The 20533-nt window shown below is 37.2% G+C and overlaps 1 protein-coding gene across 1 annotated transcript; it reads right to left on the bottom strand.

Annotated features, from left to right (window-relative positions):
- Window positions 1-603: 603 nt before the first annotated feature.
- Window positions 604-14378, bottom strand: LOC121430333. The gene is made up of 8 exons (XM_041627614.1): window positions 14272-14378; window positions 13315-14099; window positions 8621-8920; window positions 7911-8178; window positions 6912-7039; window positions 4827-4988; window positions 3095-3238; window positions 604-2371 (listed from the first exon to the last, which is right to left on the bottom strand). Exons 2-8 carry the CDS (start codon window positions 13412-13414, stop codon window positions 1407-1409), a joined length of 2067 nt encoding a protein of 688 aa, XP_041483548.1. The 5' UTR covers window positions 13415-14099; window positions 14272-14378; the 3' UTR covers window positions 604-1406.
- Window positions 14379-20533: the final 6155 nt, after the last annotated feature.

The following is a 20533-nucleotide window of genomic DNA, read 5'->3' as shown; positions in this document are numbered from 1 at the left end:
CAATTACATCATTCGTATATAATACGTTTTCCATAACATAACAAACATAGTATATTGAGAACTTTTTTGGCATGAATCATAACTAAGTGTACTAAAATTATCATTACAAACAAAACTGATCTCATACCAAATTAGTTAACATTTACAATTTGCAGGAGACGGATTGTCATCATAAGCAGATTGCTTGAAAAAATGACAACCCCAGGTTAAAACTCATTGATTAATAATAAATACAGCAGAATCGATATACAGTACATTTCATGAAAAACAGCAGTAATGTAATTTGAGCAATGAAGATGGAGATGATAAGGATGAAGATGATGATGAAATGGTGAAGATGAAGGCGATGGAGAGGAAATGAAAGTATAATGAAAGTATAATGATAACGATGATGATGCGTTTAGCTGTTAGCTGGCATTTGTCCACTTGACGCAATGTCAAATATGGCAATTCGCCGGTAAGATCATATGTTTCCCGTGTTTGCGAAGGCATGAATACTAAATATGCCAGTATAGACGGCAAAGCCGTGTATATTTCGTAGTTTTCACATCTTTCGAAACGGAAATTTAGGTGTATTTTCAACCAAGACACACTTCCAGAAAGAGATACATTTTATTTGACACTATTATAATCTATTTGTACATACGCCATCATAGACAGTACACTATTAACTTGAGTTAACGATACAGCAATGAGCTAGACAATCAAGTATTATTTTGGTAATACTTACAATCAATGCTTTCTTATGCACCATTTGAGGCTAAGATGAATTTGTTTGATTCATTACATGTATAATTTATAATAAAATAAATTAAATCCATATGTTATTCTTCAAAATAAAAATCTAAAAATAGAAATATAATCAAAATAATTAAATTCTAAACGGAAAGGTAATTACAAATGAAGTTGAGGTGAAGACATTTTATGCTATGGAAATATTCATTAAACAAGCCTATAGTCGTAGTTATAACATTCTAATTACCCAGCATAACATCTCTGAAGTTACAAGACAATATTTACATTGGCTTGTCACTTTTCAAATTATAACGTTGAAAGATTGGACGAGTGACATTCGTTTCCTAATTTCATATCCAACCTTTGATAGGATAATGTTGAAACAACAGATTTATCGTTAAATCTAACTATTTATAGTGGTAAAATTCGAAAATCCCTTATATTGCTTATTTGAACCTTTCATTTTTAGCGTGTTGCACTTCCAGTTCTTTAACTCTCTCAATAATGGGATAAACTGATTGAGTATAAAACGAAGTATGATAAATTCTGTAACATCACTCATTAAGCAAGATTTCATTTTACACAAGCATAGCTGATCAAAATAAATATTAAGTAGATTTGTCCAATTTTGTTACTTGTTGTGTTTTCTTTTAACAGTTCACATAATTATACTAGATGTAACCTGGTTTTGTTTCGTTATCAATCAAGTAAGGTTCCTTTTTCGATCTTGGTAAAAATTTGAAGACAGAAAGAGAAGAGTTAAATCTGTTGGGTTTCGATCCATACTCTTGGAACGAGTTCAGATTGTCAGGCTCGAATTCATGGATCGAGTGCGTCGAAGAATGTGCAGGCGAGGAAGATTGGGACGATTTGCGTGAAGACAGCGATGATTTTGAAGTAGGACTACAATGTGATAGGGAGCTGGCTGGGCACGATTCAAAACCGGATGAGGATGATAAGGACATTGGCGAGGACGATGATGACGGAGACGTCGTCGATGGCATGGAGGATACTTGTGACCCTTGAGATGGTTGATCATGCCCGGACGAACTTGGAGATTGTCTTTCGTCACGCCATGACGTCTCTGTCCTTGTTAATCTCAGAACCTGTGGGTTGGAATTTACGTTACAATGAGTGTCTACAGGTGATGGACACGTCATCGATGACGACGATGGTGGCATTGTAATACATAACGACTGTCCACGAGAGAATCCGCTTCCTCGTCGACGTGGCGGTAGTCGAAGTCGCAACTGCTTCATCGCCCAATCATCCAGACGAGACTTTCCTTTCTGCTTCCATTTTATGCATTCGACATCATTGAGGACGTGATTGATCAGCTCTGCGTTCGAATCGGTGTTCGACAAGGAAGTCGGTCCCGAGTCTCGGTAGAGGAGTGGAATGAGGTGTGGGTGCATGGTGTCCAGTGCGTAATGGAGTTCAAATAAATGCCACTGATTTTCTGGAATACTGTCATCTGACAGTTTCACTGAAGATGATGGCGTGGTTGATGATGATGGATTACTTGCCGATGTCGATTGCGATGACGAGGTCGATGATTGCGTGTAGAAATCAGCAGATAATACCACGATACATCGCCGGCTTTTCGTCATTGCTTCAATTATTTCCTCGCTTTCAACTGAGGATACAAGATTACAAGAAGTACAAAAGAGATTAATGTTTCATCTTGGATCCTTAAAAATCATATGCCACAGAGGGGCTTTCAAAATTGCTGAATAAACAAAGCATGATCATAAAAGCCTTTACGTGAAAATGAAGGAACTAAGTTCCTAATCTGTCAAAAAGGTTATTCAATAAGGCAAGTATATTTCAGCTGATTCCCATATAATTGATATACTAGTATTATATTTACTATATAACTAAGGACGCAGCGCTCTACCTCGTATCATTCGATAAGATTGCGCGTTGCATACAATGTGCGCGTCGTCGAGATTATAATCATGATGCAACTATGGCCCATATTCTGAAATCGGGTTTAATTTAAACTATGGTTTGCGTTTGTGTGTTTAACTATTGATAGCCAATAGTGGTATAAATCTCTAACAGTATAATTTAATTGTATCAGCTCGTGTTTTTTCTCAAATCATTTCGGAAGGATAAATAAGATCGATTTCTTTACCATTCACGAGTTAGGAAAGAGCACAGTTAACATAAGAAACATACAATATTAGGAAATTTTTGACGTTTTTGGCTTTCCATAATTTTAGTACAGAGTTAGAGAATGGTCCAAGTTAAACCTGACTTCAGAATACGGGCCTCTGTCACATTAAGCTCTTTGTGAAACACCCCCCCCCGTAAATAATATAATGATATCATGATTGTAATATAGATCTGAACCCACCAGAACCGAATACTTTATCTCTCTCGTGGATGTATAGCTTATAGTGATCCGTCAGACTGGGACAAAGAATGTTGTCAAGAAAGGACCTATCCTCGCCCTCATAGCACGAAACGATGTAAGCGTCGTAGAGTTTGTCATCAATTTCTGTTGAGTAAGATACAGAGAAAAAAAATTAATTATAATAAAATCATTAATAATAATAATGTCATATTTCTAGCCAGGGTAGCCACTTCAGTTCCGAAAACTGCTCCCAGTGGACCCTGCTTAACACGACAACGTTATTATTGCCCCTGCTTTAGCAATGGCTACCTTGATCGGGCGTTCGAGGAATATTGTCTCCTGCCGGGTATTCATTTACTACATAGAACGGCAAATGTAGATAAATCCCATGCCGAAGAACGCGAGTTGGGATTCGAACCAGGATGGATATCGTGGAAAGAGAGGGAGAGAATATGAAAATTATAAGAGGAAGAAAGGGAAAAAGGACAGAGAGGGAGAAATTAGACAACGAATGAGGTAATATACAGACACAAAAGCAGTAGTTATATGATACACTAACTTCAATATATTCCATTCGACAGAACATATAAACATATAGACATATTATTGATTAAAAAATCAACAATTGAAAAAGAAAAACGCAAATTATACGAACATAAAGCGGTTGTTGACTTACATGTATATTAGGCAAAAAAGAATCGAATTGAAAGTAAAGCAAAAGTGAGTTGAAATTGGAATTAAATGGGGGTTTTTACAATCGAAATATTTGGGTAAGTATACACCTGGACTAGTAATTGAAATAAAGAAGAGGAAATTTACAAAATTTATTTTAAACGTAATCTTGACAATACAAATGATCGACATTATATTTCGTAACTTTAAAAATTGTTGAAATACACAATGCATATTTTGCTACATCAAAATAAAGCTTATTTAGATTAAATAATTTGAATAATTTTTACAGTTCTCTAAAGAGCACAAACTGTAAATGCTTATTATTGTAATAACCAATCAAAATATTGGAATCATCATCAAAATTACAAATTTTGAAAAAGTAATGACCAAGTCTTGAGCCTTGTGGTACTCCATATAGAATTTGCATATAAAATGTAGTGACATCATGGCATCTTAGCTTCTATTATTAATGCTCTACCCAGGCTAAAGTAAGCCGAGGCAGGATCTAACCATATCTATAAAGTATTTTATCATCTTCAATTATTGCGCCAAGCTTTGCTTGTTTAAATCTTTTAGAAAGTCATATTATGTGAGTATCAATTGCAAGACGAAAAAATCAGTTAATGTTGTCAACTGAATATATATATTCTTTTGACATCCAAATATATACATGAACTTAAATTGAGATTTACATTTATTACCAAGAAAATCATCGAAAAAATAATTTTCGCGAGTAAAATTAAAAACATCGGCTTTATTAAACACTATATTATCTTGAGAAATTTTAAAAAGATACCCCCATAATTTGGTGTTCTGTGATCAGCCACACTTTTTTGACTGACAAACCTAAAACGAGCTGAATCACGAGTGTATGTGCGCCCCCTCGCGGCCGTGCTGTGCCAATGGACTAATCTTTTCCGTTGAGTTAAAAAAGTTTAAAACTTTTTTGTCGGAGACAAGACTTAATGCACTTAAATGTATAAAGATAGTGAGAAACAACTCAATGAAGAGAGAGAGTTGGATCGATTAATAGAACAAAATAAAATTACTGTCTTACCTTCTGTTTCTAGTTTGGCGTGTTGGTCATGAAACAGAAGTTTGATGTCTGTGCCATATCGTTTCCATGACAACGTGAAAAGGAGTACGACGATGATCATTGTCACAACCAAGATCACTACGGTAGAAGTATTTGTGACAACAACAGGCTCTTCCGTAGTGGCTGTCAGAAAAACAAATATATTTTTAGAAAAAATATGTAAAAACTATACAGAAATACGAACCAATTAAAACTTACTATATGCAAGGACCACTCCGTTATGGGACTAAATTCCTACCACAGATGTGATATTGATTTAGTTTTCTACTACCTTTCTACTCTCTCCCTCTTTAAAAGAAGATTGAAACAATACTTTACTTTAAAATATGTCTAATGTATCAGCTTTGTTACAATTTTACACACAATATTGAACCCTCAAACATGTGTTACTTGTATTTTTGTATATATCCTCCACCCATTACTTATGTCACCTATGTTTATTTATATATATTTCATTTCATTTCTTTTATGACTATACAGGCCGAATTATATCATATGCATCTATCTTAATCTATTTTTGTATGATCTATTCTTTTTTTTCTATTAATCTGTATATTTTGAAGTGTATATTCGATGTAAATATGCATTCACTGTTTTAGAGATGAAATAAATTGCGAACTGAACTGAACCGAACTACTATTTATTTTAGCTGTGGTTTATTTGCTAAAAAAATATGGGTCATTTTTCATTATTTTATGATGGCACCATCATGCCCAAAGAACAAACGACAAAAAAAATAAGTTAATTAACCCATTGCCCACTAGATCCTGGTGGTCGCTGTACAAATTCTATGCATGGGAATTGCAGAATTCAGCAGTCCGCGGGTTAACAAACAATCTAAACTGGGGTGTGACTGCTAATGATTTTTTTATAGCCATACTCAAAGTCTTGCCATATAAATCCCTGTCCTAAAAATAAAGCGCACATCATAATTATATTGCAAACCAGAAAAGATCATGGTCTTATAACCTTTCGCCAATAAGTGGGGATGCATTGCGGTGCGTAAATTGTTAAAGGGCCCGTAACAAGTGACAAAGCAAAGCGACCAAGTCTATTTTAAATGTGTTTTTAGTCACTTTAATCTGAAAATTGCAGTAACTCCACGATAATGTGTTAATCAGAGTAACCTGGAATAAAATCTTAACATTTAATTTCATCAAGAACTACTAAAAAAAACACAACAGAATGGGGGTGTGCTGGTAAAAAGAAGCAGAAATAATGTCAGCTAAGACACTTTCCCTATCCAGCTAAATTATCATTAGTATACAAAAAATGATAGGTGAAATGGGCCGGATCTATATAAAATAAGTTACAAACTCCACTTTAACATCATCATGACGATGAAAAAAAGAGGAAATTTGTCTAAAAATAACCGGATCATCCGGATGTTTATGTTCAGACGAATCAGAAAAGGATGAAACCAAAACGCAAGTATACTATAGAAAGGAAACGGATTGAATTGATATACTCATAATATATAATTCAAGATGAGAAATGGATATACAGTCACGTCATCGGATATGTAACTTTGGTAAAAAAAAAAAGAACCACAGAACAGAAGTGCAGCTGAACCTAACGAAAAAAAAAACGATTCCCAGTTCTCTTTTCTTTATATTAAGCAAATTCATTAATCATGTAATGAACCTGGAATAAAAACTAAACATTTAATTTTAATGAGAACTAAGAAAAAAACACACGAATTCCGACTCAAACGTGAAGTTCTGAGCAAACTGAATAACGAAGAAGTTGATGATGAAGAAAAAGAACGAAAAGAAGAAGGTGGAGAAGAAGAAAACACTCAAAAGAAGAAAACAAATAAGGAGAGGAAGTACAAGGGAAAGGGAGCTGCAACAACTACTTCTACAAAAGCAACTAGAAGATGAAAAGGTATTTTTAAGAAAAAAAAAAGCATGAAGAAATCATTGACCAAAAAAAGAATGGGAAAACATGAAAATTTATAACAGAAGTTAGGCCGTCATCGTAAGTAAATCGCAGTTAAATCGGTGTCTTTTTCGCTAGATCGTACGGAAATCGTAGTAGGCTTACCAAGCGAGAGCGTTAGGTTGACTTTGGTTACGAACTGTGCAATCCGACATCGTACTTGGTACATTCCTAATGCCTCTTCCGTCACATTCGTGATGTTTAACCATGTAGACAAAATTTTAGGAGGCTTCCTGTAATTATGAATAAATCGTTCTGAGTAAAACATTAAACAAATTTAGCTGTTTAATTATTTCTATCATCAACTCTCTTATTTGCTATTATCAAATGTTAAGTGTAATAACTGTTCTGAGAAAAAAAATAGCGAAACTATGAAATTCAATAATTTCCCTATTCTAAATCCAACTTGGGAGAAATTGTCGATTCATCTTTGTTCAATATATTCCTCTGGGTTTTTGTTTCATGAAATATCCAGGCCAGTGGTCTAAATCGCCAAATATTTCACCTCGCGCTTTGCCATTAAATCATTGTTGTCTATTTCTATTCCCACCCTGGTCAAACAGCGCTAAGAATATCGAGTTTTAAGGTTAGTATTAGCTGTTATCTGCCGATCGGGGGAAAATGTGGATGAAAATATTTCCGGCCCTCCTACTGGCAAGAACCGAATCGAACCTACAAAAGGTCCACTTTTGAATAAATTGGACCCCCCCCCGTAAAATAAACAAAATCATGGCTACAGGCCTGATATCTTTTGTGGGATAGCACTTTAACAGCTTAACGGGAAGTTTTCGCAACCACTACGCATGCGCTTTCTGGAGCATTGAGAATCTATTGTCAAAAGCAGTCTTTGTCGAAAATCGGCGAACCAAATTCAGCAGTGTCCTCTGGATTCTGGACAAACGACATATTTGTGAATTTTCATCAAATTCAAATCTTAGGATGATCTGCTGTCCCGGTTCACCAATTTTCGACAATGACCTCTTAGCTGCCCATTGTGATTTGACGGGCAGTTTCAATAGATTTACTATGATGTAGAATATCCGTTCCTGTTGCAATTGTGAACCCACCCCCCCCCCCCAATGATGAGAAAACAACGGAGCTTACCCGGGACACCTCTTCCTTTGGGTGGTAATTTCATCGTCTTTGCTGCTTCCCTCCGAGAACTCCGTACCGGGCGCGTTATAGAAGTCGACCAACTCGTAACCCTTGATGGTGTCGTTAAACTTTCTCCAACTGTGTTGGAGGAAGGCTCCGGGGTTTCGGTACTTGAACTGGCAGAAGAAAGACGCGTTCCCACCGAGAACAGCTGTCTGGTTCTTACACACTAGACTGGATGACTGGTACGGGGTGGGCATGTTGAGCCATATACCCTCTGTGGAGACAGAGGTGGAAGGCGGGGAACAGGAAAGGGAGAAGGGAGTGGATCCGGGAGTGGATGGAAAAAGTTGGAGAGAAAATAAGAGAAAATGTAAAGAAAGGGAGAATACAAAATCATTTGACCTTTTTCAATCTAGATTGTGATAACTGAAGGCAATCACGGCACACAGGCTATCCTTTTGGAAGTCATTATAATTATGCAAAGATTTCAGCTCGCGCTTCACGCTTGAATTTAGAGAGGTCCATGGAATTACCACGAAAAGTAATTGAAATGTCCGGTTTTCAGGTCCGAATATAATAAAAGAAATTGTCAAAGCAATTTTCAACATTAGGCCTACTATTATTCCTTTTTTTTGTTGAAAATTTATGACAACAGATATCTTTTTCAATGCCTATCCTTCACGACCTCCCCTCCGCCTCCTCTAACTGAAGTTTACCTTGGACTTCAAGATCGATGCTTCGGGTGATATTCCTCAAGCCGTTGGATACCAGACAGGTAAACGTTCCTTCTGCGTCAACATCCGTAGAATGGAACCTGATGGTCTGGTTGTGATCTTCCAGATAGTATTTCGTGTCGGACTCCCTTCCCAAGCTCCATGAATCGTACGGGATCCCGTTGAAGAACCACTCGATCCTGCAGTAGTTGATGCTCCTGCATTGGAGGACGCGATACTCGCACACCGTCGAGAACACGAGGGGCGAAGTCTCATCCAGAAAAGAAAGGCCATTGACATCATCTGTGGGAACGAGAATTCGAAACATGGTTACTACCTATTTCCCACTGAGACGATAAATTCGCACCACGATTGAAAATTACCTTTTCGTGGATAAATCGTAGTGATCATATCAGATCGTATCAGATTATATAAGTTCAGTCGTGACCATCGTATTGATCGTAGAAAAAAATTCGCGATCAGTTACGAAAGGCCAAACGTAGAGTTCGCAACGGATTGCACCACAATGGGGACGAGCCGTAATACTACAGTTCTCACTGTCATGATTCGAGCCACAATTGAACGGTGGTCTTACTCGTGGAGAAATCGTAGTGGTTGTATTGTAACGGACTGCACGACAGTGGGAACGTGGTATAACTTATAAAAAGTTACAGATATTATAATACTTCTTCAACAATTTGTTTTCCCCCATTAACTATGAAAGTTGAATTTAGCAAAATTAACTTATTTGAAGTTCGTAGTTATGCTAAGAACACGAATTTAAATTAAGCTTTTACTGCAAGCCGGTGTGTTGGCTCAATTGGTAGAGCGTCCGTCCCACAACCGGGAGGTCGGGGTTCAAACCCCGGCCGCGTCAGACCAAAAGACGTTAGAAGATGGGAGTTGCTGCTACCCTGTTTGGCGTTAAACAATTAAAGGGATAGAGCCTCGTCGATCTGGCGCTGCACGGTGGCTGCCGGGCCCACGATCAATTGGGCAAAGAAAATTTTCGGAGTATTTCATTTCATGTCTATTTCGAACAATAAATTATGGATTTTCATTTTCAAGCATTGTCTCCTGTGTCATGGTTTTTTTCCAATGAGTTGAACTGAAATACTTTCAATTATCAATGTTGTTACAATTTCTCACCATGATCATTATCACCATTAATTCAATTATCATCACTTTGCAAAATAGATTTAATCAATATCATTATTATTACTATCATCATTATTATTATTTCAAATATTCTATTTTAACTTGTTGTATTTACACTTGCCAATGAGTCCCATTTTTCAAATGTTTAATATACTTTCTTAGGGGATCCACGCTCTACAAACAACGCTTTTTAGTGGATCCCCTCATTTCCATATCAGATTCTGTTAAAACAATTTTTAAAATGTTTTGGAACTTGTAATTGACTTGTAATCATTGTTATCATATTTCATTTGCATTTGTTTATATTTATAATGTATTTTTGATTTGTATTTGCTGAAAATGTTGATAATGGAAATGGAAAATAAAACTTGAACTTGAAAAATAAAAAAGAAAGAAAGAATCAAAGGAATCATTACCACTGCCGTGAAAATCGTTATCATAATCGTCGTCGTCGTCATCATCATCATACACGAAAAAACGAGTCAAAACCTAGAAATTCAATGTAAGGACCAAGTGCTTGTCCCCATTTCAGCCACCCCCCCCCCCCTTACAGCAAGATATAATAACATGATTGCGTTCCGGGATACATAATTTAATGATATATAATTTGTTATTGTTTTCCAGGACGGTTGGCACGCAGTCAAGCAATGTTTTTGGTGGCAACCTTATTGAATCGATAAGTTATACATTGTAAAAAAAAAACTGATTTTATAGGGGAAAAAAGATTCTGCAGAAAGCAATAACAGAATCATTCTGTAAATTCATAAAACAGGAATTTTCTGCAATTTAACAGAATAGGTCTGTTTAAAAAGGGGAAAAGGTGTTTTATTTAAGGAAATTTGTAAGATTCCAAACACCAAATACCGTTTGTTCATTTTTTTTTTTAAGTTACATAAACCAAAATAAAGTGACAAGTAAAATGTAGTCTGTTGTTCCACTGCAAAGTATGAATAATGGTATACTGTAAAAAACTGTGGTGTTAAAACTGACACCAATTGGTGTTAATAGAGGACCACATCCTGAGGTGTTAAAATAACACCCTAGAGATTGAACATAACACCAAAGAATGTACAAATAGGTGTTATAATAACACCTATAGGTGTAAAACTAACACCACCATTTAACACCGGTGTAAAATAATTGGTGTGATCCTCTATGTACACCGGTTAACACCACAGTTTTTGCTGTGTAGCAGCACTAGGAATTAAATCGCTAATCTTGTTGTGGCACGACATCTGCTCCTGGCATTAAGTTGTCTCAGATGAAGGGTTAGGGTTGCAATAGGTTAAGGGTATACATTTACCTGCATTGTGCTGCACTCAACCCAGGCGAGGTGAATGTGTACCCGCAATTGCCCTGAGAAGCGGGGGTGCTTAAACACCCCAGCACCCCATATCTTCTGGAAGATGTGTAAAAATGGAAAATGTTACCAAAATGGCCCTCACTTTAACTTTTTTTTTTTTTGCTTTTCAAATTTCTCGGGACCAATTTGACTTCCACTTTGTAGTGAAGACCTCTTTCTTTCTTTTCAAATTAACATCAACACCCCACTTAAAAAAAATCATTCAGGGCCCTGATACCCGGGAGGAAGAAATTACTTGGGGCCGTTTCATAAAGCTGTTCGTAAGTTAAGAACGACTTTGAGAACGACTGGTGATCCTTTATTGTGCTAAATGGTATATTCATTGGCGATGGTTACGTGCGCAAGAAAGGTTCACCAGTCATTCTTAAAGTCGCTCTTAACTTACGAACAGCTTTATGAAACACCCACAAAGCAGCACAACTGAAGCCGGGGTTTGTGTCCTCAGGCAAAAAGCACTTTATGAATCCAGCTATTATAATTATTTGTTGTTGTTGTTTCCGGGTGTTGGTTTCATTTTATTTTAACATTCTGCTTTGTATACACTCACTTTGTTAACCTGTTTGACTTTGAAATGAAAAAGAATAAATTCAATCAATCAAACCATTTATAAATCCAAGGTTGAAGTTAGTCATTCAATTTAATGTGTTGAATTACCAATAGCAATAGCAATTGTCGTACGAGCAAAATAATGTCATTAATCAACAGCATAATCAGCGTATTCATCGATAAAAAAATGGCTTCTTTTTTTCTCGAAAGTTTGTCACGCGATGACCTAAAAACCCAGGGTAAGAAATATCACACCACGCGATTACGATCTAACTTATAATATGTCTTCCACACTGTATATGTTTGCAAATTCGAGGTGCCCGTCGAAAAAAATCTACAAATATAATAAAAAAATAGAAATGAAAATGAAAGCGAATCGGAAGCACCTAAAGATGATCTTGATGCTGATTATTTTTATTATGTTTATAATTATGAAACTGATAACAGGGCGTGATTCAGCTGTTTAGGTGAACATTTCTTCCACAATGAAAGATGAGGTTCCACTCTCACCATATATAAGTATCAAATTTATAGTATAAACATATTTGATAACGTGACATCTATCTCTGAAAACGGGTTTCCTTATTTTGTGGGACGCACTGCATATCATGATGAATTCAAATGCCACGTGCATCAAATGATATGTTATTATTTAAAACTGATAACAAGCAGGGGCCGCGGAAGCGGGGGCAGGGGGCTTCAGCCCCCCCCCCACTTTTTTTCCAAAACCGTGTACAAAAACGTTAAAATAACGATGTGATTGTATTTTTTTCCTGGTCGCCCCCCCCCCCCCCACTTTGAGAACCGTTCCGCGGCCCCTGACAATAATAGTGTCAATAGTCTGAGATAGAGATAGGAGACGTGCTGATATTCTCAACAGAGATTATATTGCATGTCCACGAGGATTTCGTACACCTATTAAATATCAATTTTCATTCACCTCTTGCCTTTATCAAATAATTTGTATCGTTTATTTTTTATCTCACTAAAAAAAGTCGTGTAATCGCATAATTTATCATTCGTTGTTATCATAGAGTTAAGGGGATGGTATGGAGTTACTATACTATGGTCGTGCGGTCTAGTGGTTAGAGCATTGAACTCAAGCACGCTGTTTAAGCCCGTCACTCTAAAAACTATACTGTTTAAACTTGTTAAACAACTGTTCAAACTTTTGAAACAAGTTGTTTAAAATGTTTAAACAATTATTGCAAAAAAAGTTTAATCAATTTTTTGTTAGAGAGTGCCAGGCTTAAACATTACAACGTGCTATTTTCTTATTTTTTAATGTGTATAATGTTAAAGAAGGCATTAATGTACCCAGGACTGTACTATAAAGGCATACATTGGAATAGGGGATATTAAATAAATAGTGAGTGACATCATCGACTCTCTCATTTGCATGTCACTGAGTTGTGCATAATACTGTTTTGGGAAAAAATAAGCAAAACTTTAATTTTCGTAACTTTCTTATTTTACATCCGATTTTAATGAAATTTTCAGCATTGCACTTGTTTGATTTTTGTCTATTGATTAAAATTCCCGGGTTAAAATCAAAATTTTTCTGGGGTGGACTAGGCTTGACCTTTTTAATTACTTATAAAATATATAGGGCCTATATAAGCCCACTCACCGTCACCTTCTTGCAGGCACTCCACCAAGGCGTGAACACCAAGACCAAACCAACAGGTACCAAACCACAGAATCACAAGCCGTATCGTAAAATGAACCATGCTTGAACCATGGAGTTTATCTCAGACTTGGTCAAGAAGAGTCTACGAACTTTCAAAAATAAGATCTGTACCTTGAAGCTGTTAGGGAAATACAAGTGCCTGTACTAGCCAAGGCGATGTGACAGAGACTGCGCTATTCATGTGCGTTCTTTTAATTTCACTAGCTTAATCAAATATATTTGCCAATCCTTAAAGAATGTCCACTGGTCATCATGAGTTTAAGGATGGATCATGAGCATCGGTTCCTCATGAACACGTGTTTCACGAACGGCGGCTGATGAGCAATGCCATGAACAGGGAGCTAGGCGCTAGCAGTCGACATCCACACGACAGATTTGATATATCAGTCCAAAGTTTGACTCGGAGGAAGGTATCGACGGAAATGATCCTTGTATATATTTTGATGCCAGCGGAACTGCATATGACGGGGAACTGAGGCCTAAAGTACCATATCACATGTCACGTCTGTACTTCCCGTCTATACCAGTGACTGACTGTGCTCAGCTAGGCGCTACTTCCAAAACACACCGGACTATATTGATGAAAATTTCAAGCCATGAAAGACATCCGGAATCCCGGAAAGTATAATGGTTAACACTTGAAACCTTTTTGTTTGCCGAGTATACTGATTTGTTTGCGGAGTTCATGTAAATAAGCCCGTAAGCCTCCTACGTATATACCATACCTGCACCATTTCATAAAGCTGTTCGTAAGTTAAGAGCGACTTTAAGAACGACTGGTGATCATTTCTTACGCGCTAAACCATCGCCAATGAATATACCATTTACCACAAGAAGGGATCACCAGTCGTTCTTAAAGTCGCTCTTAACTTACGAACAGCTTTATGAAACACCCACCTGGACCATTTCATGGTCTAACTGAAACCCAGTGGAACCGAATTCATTCAGTGATGAATCCATTTTTGGTGATTCATAATAACCTAATATGTATCATCGGGACGTCACAATACAGTATCACGCTCGAGTGAGCTTGTTTGAAAGGACGACAACGTACGGCCGGATGACTGGATTTTCTATTTTGGTCGCATTTTAAATCATGGACAGGTAAAACGACAAGGAAGACATACCAAGTCTGTGGTTTGTTTTGTCAAAAATGAACACTATAAAATAGAAGCTGTCAGAAAATGAAGACGGGCGTGGTGCGTGACTTCATATTTTTAGATCCGGGAACCAGCGGCGCCGCTCGAGAAGTGTGGCGTATGTAGGGTAATCAATTGCACTCCTTTTAACGTTCAATGATTTATAGGCTTCATTTGTTGTTTATGGACCTTTCTATTTTTCTTTTTAAATATATATATATTTTTTCACCCCTCCCCCTTAATTTTCATGCCCTCTTCTAAGCTTCGTCCCCTTCACCTGTCTAGCTCCTTCCTGTTTTCTTTTCCCCCTTCTACTCCCTTTCTCATTCTTTGGCTTCTCAATTTTCGGCTTCTTTATTTCATTCTTTATTCTTTTTCATCTTCTTCTATATCATTATCATTATTCCTCTTCTTCCTCTTTTTCCATAACGGGCGTGATGGATCAGTGGTATAGCGTCCGCGCCTCATAAGCGGGAGATCGTGGGTTCGATCCTCGACCGAGTCCTATAACGTAAACTTCCTTCTTGGTCATGTTGGTAGGCCCTCAGCGTTGGAGAAGGATACTAATGACATGATTATTATGTTATGCAGGGCCCGCTGGTAGAGCATAAGTGGCTACCCTGATTAAATAAATTATTATTATTATTATCATTATTTGTCATTTAGTATTAGTATCATCATGCTTCCTCTAGCCTGGACTATTGGGGTTTGTTTAAGAGTACGTGGAATACATATTTTCTTTCGGAGGCTTTACTTCACGTATACATCACATTCCTGCATGAGGACGACAAGAACACACTTGTCGAAACGTCGAGATTGGGTGGTCCTTTTCAGGACCAACACTTGCCCAAGAAAGATACAATGGTGTACCGTGAAACCTACTATTCTTCTTCGCCATGGAAACCTTCAGAAGTTACACATCCATCGTGAATTGAACTTGTAAAAATAAACAATTCTTGGTAGATTATTGTCATGCAATGAGGCGTTGGCCATCAATAAATTACCCCGTTGATGACCCCGAAATAGTAGTGGTTGACATGAAAATGACGTCAGTCGTCAGCCGATCTCATGCAGCCATCCGATCCCCGCATCCGATATTCGGGGCAGGTTGGGGATTTCCCTTCTTTTGATCACCTACATAGATTCGATGCATTGTTAAGAGGGTTTTCCCAGTACGTTCTTTCAAATGCTCTTTCCAAGACTTTATGGGGGCCATGACTTTTTGAGAATTTCCAGTTTTTCGAAAAATAGAGATATTTCAGGCAATTTCTTTACTGTTTCATCGCAATTTTCAGAAATTCAAAAGGGTTTTCAACGTGAATAACTGTTTTTTTTGCCTTAAAACGCATTTGTTTTCTCGCTTCATACTAATTTTCAAATAAATCCCGGTGCTGTTACGGGACGGCGACAACGCTATAAACCCGCTACAAATATGCATCCAGGAGACAAAGTTATCCCGGCTGGCAGTCCCGGGATAAATTTGATGTATTCATTCACACTGCACCGGGTTATTTTTATGACCTCAGTAACAAAACGCGTGTAGGCTTGTGACCTCGTGAGTGACTCGATTTTGATAAATCGGAAACACTTGAGGGCGGGGAATCGAACCCATGTCCTTCAGATTGAAAGACGAGAGTAATAACCACTAGACCACGACGCCCCCACATAATATTAAAGATATCACAAGTGGTTTATGTTGAGCAAAGTTTCATATACTAGTAACCTAGCAATGTTCTCATTATAATTATGCATTTACGTTTAGGCAGGGTCCACTAGTTACCAATCTCATTTTCTTTATAATTAATTGCATCTCTCTTTCTCATCCTCTGCCTCGTCTCCCTACTTGCTCTTTCCTCTTATCTATCTTTCATATCTATCTATTTATTTGTCTATCTATATTTCCATCTACGTTTTTATCCATCTATCTTTTTATCTATCTATCTATCTATCTATCTATATATCTAATCTATCTATATTTCTATCTATCTATCTAATCTATCTATATTTCTATATATCTATCTATCTACATCTATCTATCTATATTTCTATCTACATCTATCTATTTATCTCTCTCTCTCTTTTTCTCTCTCTATCTATATTTCTATTTATTTATCTATCTATCCATCTATCTACATCTATCTACTTTACATCCATCTATCTGTCTATATTTCTATCTACATCTATCCATCTATCTTCATTTATCTATCTACATCTATCCATCCATCTATGTTCCTATTTATCTATCTGTCTATCCATCCATGTATATTTCTATCTATCTATCCATCTATATACCTATCTATCTATATTTCTATTTATCAATCTATCTATCTATATTTCTGTCTATCTATCTCCTCCCCTTTTCTCTTCCACTCTCTCCCATGTCCCTTCCTTTCTACCTTCTTTCTTCCCTTCTCTTTCATCCTCTCTTTCTTTATATCTGTCCTTTCACCATCTCTACCTCCACCCCCCCCCCTCCTTTCTTCCCCACCTTACCCTCTGACTCTTGCAACCCCTTTCACATTCTGTCTTCCCCTTCTGCTGCTCTCTCGTTCACTCCCTCTCTCTCCCACACATATCCTGCACATCTGTCAGTAACAGGCAATATAAAAGGGAACACTGTGGCGTGGCCGATTCCGAACAATAGGACAATAAAGAAAATCAACATTTACACAGCTGTAACTGCTTTCAATTGGCATATATTTACATTTATGATACAAATTGACAAGTGAATATGAGACTGTTCAAATAACTAGTTCCTCATGATGCATAAGAATATATGATTGTAGTAGGTGGTATTCTGGAACACTGTCATAACTTTTGTCATAAATTTTGTCATTTCTCTCCGAGATGTGACACCCCTATGATCGTTACAAATCGGTATTCTGAACATTGTCTTTTCCCTGTCATATCCCTCTTAGTTCCTACCCATCTTTTCAGAGGCAAACAAATCAAAATCATCGTTAGTTTCCAGTGGGAGCCCTTCTAACCAATAGGGAGGCCCGGTGGCACGTGGTCGTATCCTTAATTGAGCGCATGTATTGATGTGCTTAATTACAAAGAGAGACAGGGAGCTGTGAAGGATTTTTAGAAGAGAGATAGAAAAAAGGGAAAACAGAGGAATAAAGGAGGAATTAATATGTAGGGCCTGTCTAATTTTGGCATAAACAAATATTTTTGAAAATAGTTATGGATGATGAGTAAACTAATACTACAAAACAGAGGGAAAACAGAGGAAAAAGGAGGAATTTATATGTAGGGCTTATTTAATTTTAGCATAAACATATATTTTTGCAAATAGCCATGGATGATGAGCAATCTATTACCACAAAACAGAGGGAAAACAGAGGAAATAAGGAGGAATTAATATGTAGGGCTTATTTAATTTTAGCATAAACATATATTTTTGAAAAAAGTCATGGATGATGAGTAAACTAATACCACAAAACAGAGGGAAAACAGAGGAAAAAAGGGATATTGTTTTTGTTAAATAGTCATGGATGATGGGTAAACTAATATCACAATCTAATCTAATGCCATTGTATGCTTGATATTGAGTTGAGTCAGCAGGGTACTAGTATATGAATATCTTAAACCAAATGACAAAATTTATGACTGCTAGACTCTGTCATATTTTTTGATTGCATACTGGGATTATGCACATTTAAGAACCGCATATTTTTGATTGTCGCTAAAGAGAAGGGTCAGAATTTATGACAATTTTTATGAAAAAAGTTATGACATCCACCAGAATTCTGATCCTGTCATGATATCTCTGAGAAAAGAAAATGTTCAGAATACCACCCCTGAATATCAATCACTTCTAAAAATATCTTGAATGGGTCGAACTCATGCCAAGACCTTTCTTTATCTTACACCTTATCGAACCGCGCAAGTTAAAGATAATTTAGAACAGTTACAATACATAAATATACCAGGCTTCGAGTAAGTATAGCTGGAATTATTCATCTGAGGTTGGACTGGCATTACTATTTTTCTCTAAGGGCGAAAACAAGGTGCAAAGCCCCGAGGAAAAATAGTAATTTTGCCAGTACAATCGAGGATGAATAATTCCCTCTATACTTTGGAAAATAAAGGCATGGTATATTGGTATCATATCCTACTTTTATAAGTTCAAGCAACAGATCTTGACAATCTAGTTTTTGTACTCGTACATGGTAATTCATTTAAAAAAAAATCTGTATCAAGATAACCCTGCTGCGCTGACTGACCTACTTTTCCTGAAGCCACGCGCTCAGCGCGGATTGCGTATTAGTGCTTGCGACGTCAATGATGGAATAGTGCACTATTCCATCATTGACGTAATTTTTCTTCAGAAGGCATTTCAATTTCAACATCATCACAAAAATAGTAAGAATATGTTTGGTCACATGATGCTATTTTTAACAAATCCGCATACATGATTTAACTTATGTAGGATATAATGAACACTGATTTCATGAGGAAGTCTGCAAAACCAAGGTTAATTTTCACTATATCATCATAATCTAACTCTAGTACAGTTACATTTACTGAACTTTGCGAAATCATAATAATAATCCGCTTTTATATAGCGCTTTATACATCGGAATGACGCGTCTAAGCGCTTTACAGATTATTATTACCCCGGTCATTGGATTCAATCAGTCATTCCCGCACACAATGTGTGCATATCCTCCACTCCCTGGGGAGTATTCCAGTCAGTCGCCGGTGAGGCGCACACAGTACTGGACAAGCTACAATGACTTTCACATCCTGCCACGTAGCACCTGGGTCAAGAGTGGCAAAGTGTGGATAAACGCCTTGCCAAAGGATGCCAGACTGTGGTGGGATTCAAACACACGACCCTCTGTTTACAAGGCGAGAGTCAGAACCACTACACCATGGCTCCTCGTTCATGAAAGTTCAAAGCCATAGACCAGTTCGTAGTTACCTCATGGGCAAGTTTCCTTTTCTTCCATTAGGACAGGCACATCTCAAAGCAAGACATTATGGCCTGAATTCGCAAAGGTGGTTTTGAAAACCCACGGTTTATGCAGATTTCCTGTATAAATTTCACTTAATTTACCGCATATCGGGCGCGTGTATGAAAAATGTCCAATCATGATGCGCGCTTTTATAACAGTGCGCCAAATTGACGCCTGTTGCCGTGGTTATCAATGCTATTTTATTCATGAGTCCACTGTTTTTATTCATTAGTCCACTCTTCAAACAGTGGACTTATTAATCAATTTGGCGCACTGTGACAAAAGCACACATCAGCAGTGGAATTTTTTATACACGCGCCCGATACGCGGTAAATTAAGCGTTATTTATACAGAAAATCTGCATAAACCATGGACTCAACCGTGGGTTTTCAAAACCACCTTTGTGAATTCGGGCCTAATTGTTAGCATGTCTGATATAGAAGGACGCAGTAATTGCATAGACCAGGGTCCCATAACACAAAGGTTAACGATTGATCGAACGCTTGATTTTCACAATTGATTGTACATTGTAGTCAATGGAATCAATCATGGAAAACTGTTGAATGATCATTGCTAAGCTTTGTGTTACGGGCCCCAGGTGACTAGAAGAATAGCACATTAATGATCAATTAATGCTTTATGACGGTAATTATTACATTTCTAAATTGAATGCATTCTCAGGTTGCTATTACAATCATGTACTTAACCAACCTGTACTTAATGTCACTGAACGCATTCGGTGCTTTCCAGTGGATCCAATGAAAAGCACAATCCAACAGAATATATGAAAATCAAGACATCTCTCTCTCTCTCTCTCTTGTGTTCTTTCTCCACCACGAATAGAGATCAATGGAACGATTGGAAGGGCGGTAATTCATTGAAGGCTCTAAATTGCAATCATGAAGAAGTACCAAGTAGGTTTTGACGAGTTGAGTGGATGTTGTTGCTGATGCGCCAAAGAGGTAGAAAAAGGACATCAAAGCTGGTGCTCATCTTGAATGTCAAATCATCACCCCATTTGAGTTTGAATGACCTTCTTCTGACCATGCGCAGAAA

Source organism: Lytechinus variegatus, chromosome 16 (genome assembly GCF_018143015.1).
Source record: "Lytechinus variegatus isolate NC3 chromosome 16, Lvar_3.0, whole genome shotgun sequence".
In the NCBI taxonomy this organism is placed as follows: Eukaryota; Metazoa; Echinodermata; class Echinoidea; order Temnopleuroida; family Toxopneustidae; genus Lytechinus; species Lytechinus variegatus.
Note: the sequence above shows the minus strand (reverse complement) of the source record. Positions and strands in the feature narration are given on the sequence as shown.

Coding starts and splice junctions, on each gene's coding strand:
- LOC121430333 (XM_041627614.1), bottom strand. CDS start 13,414: ATGGTTCATTTTACGATACGGCTTGTGATTCTGTGGTTTGGTACCTGT. Junction 7,040..7,910: donor CAAAGGAAGAGGTGTCCCGG/GTAAGCTCCGTT, acceptor TCATAATTACAG/GAAGCCTCCTAAAATTTTGT. Junction 2,372..3,094: donor AGATAAAGTATTCGGTTCTG/GTGGGTTCAGAT, acceptor TTGTATCCTCAG/TTGAAAGCGAGGAAATAATT.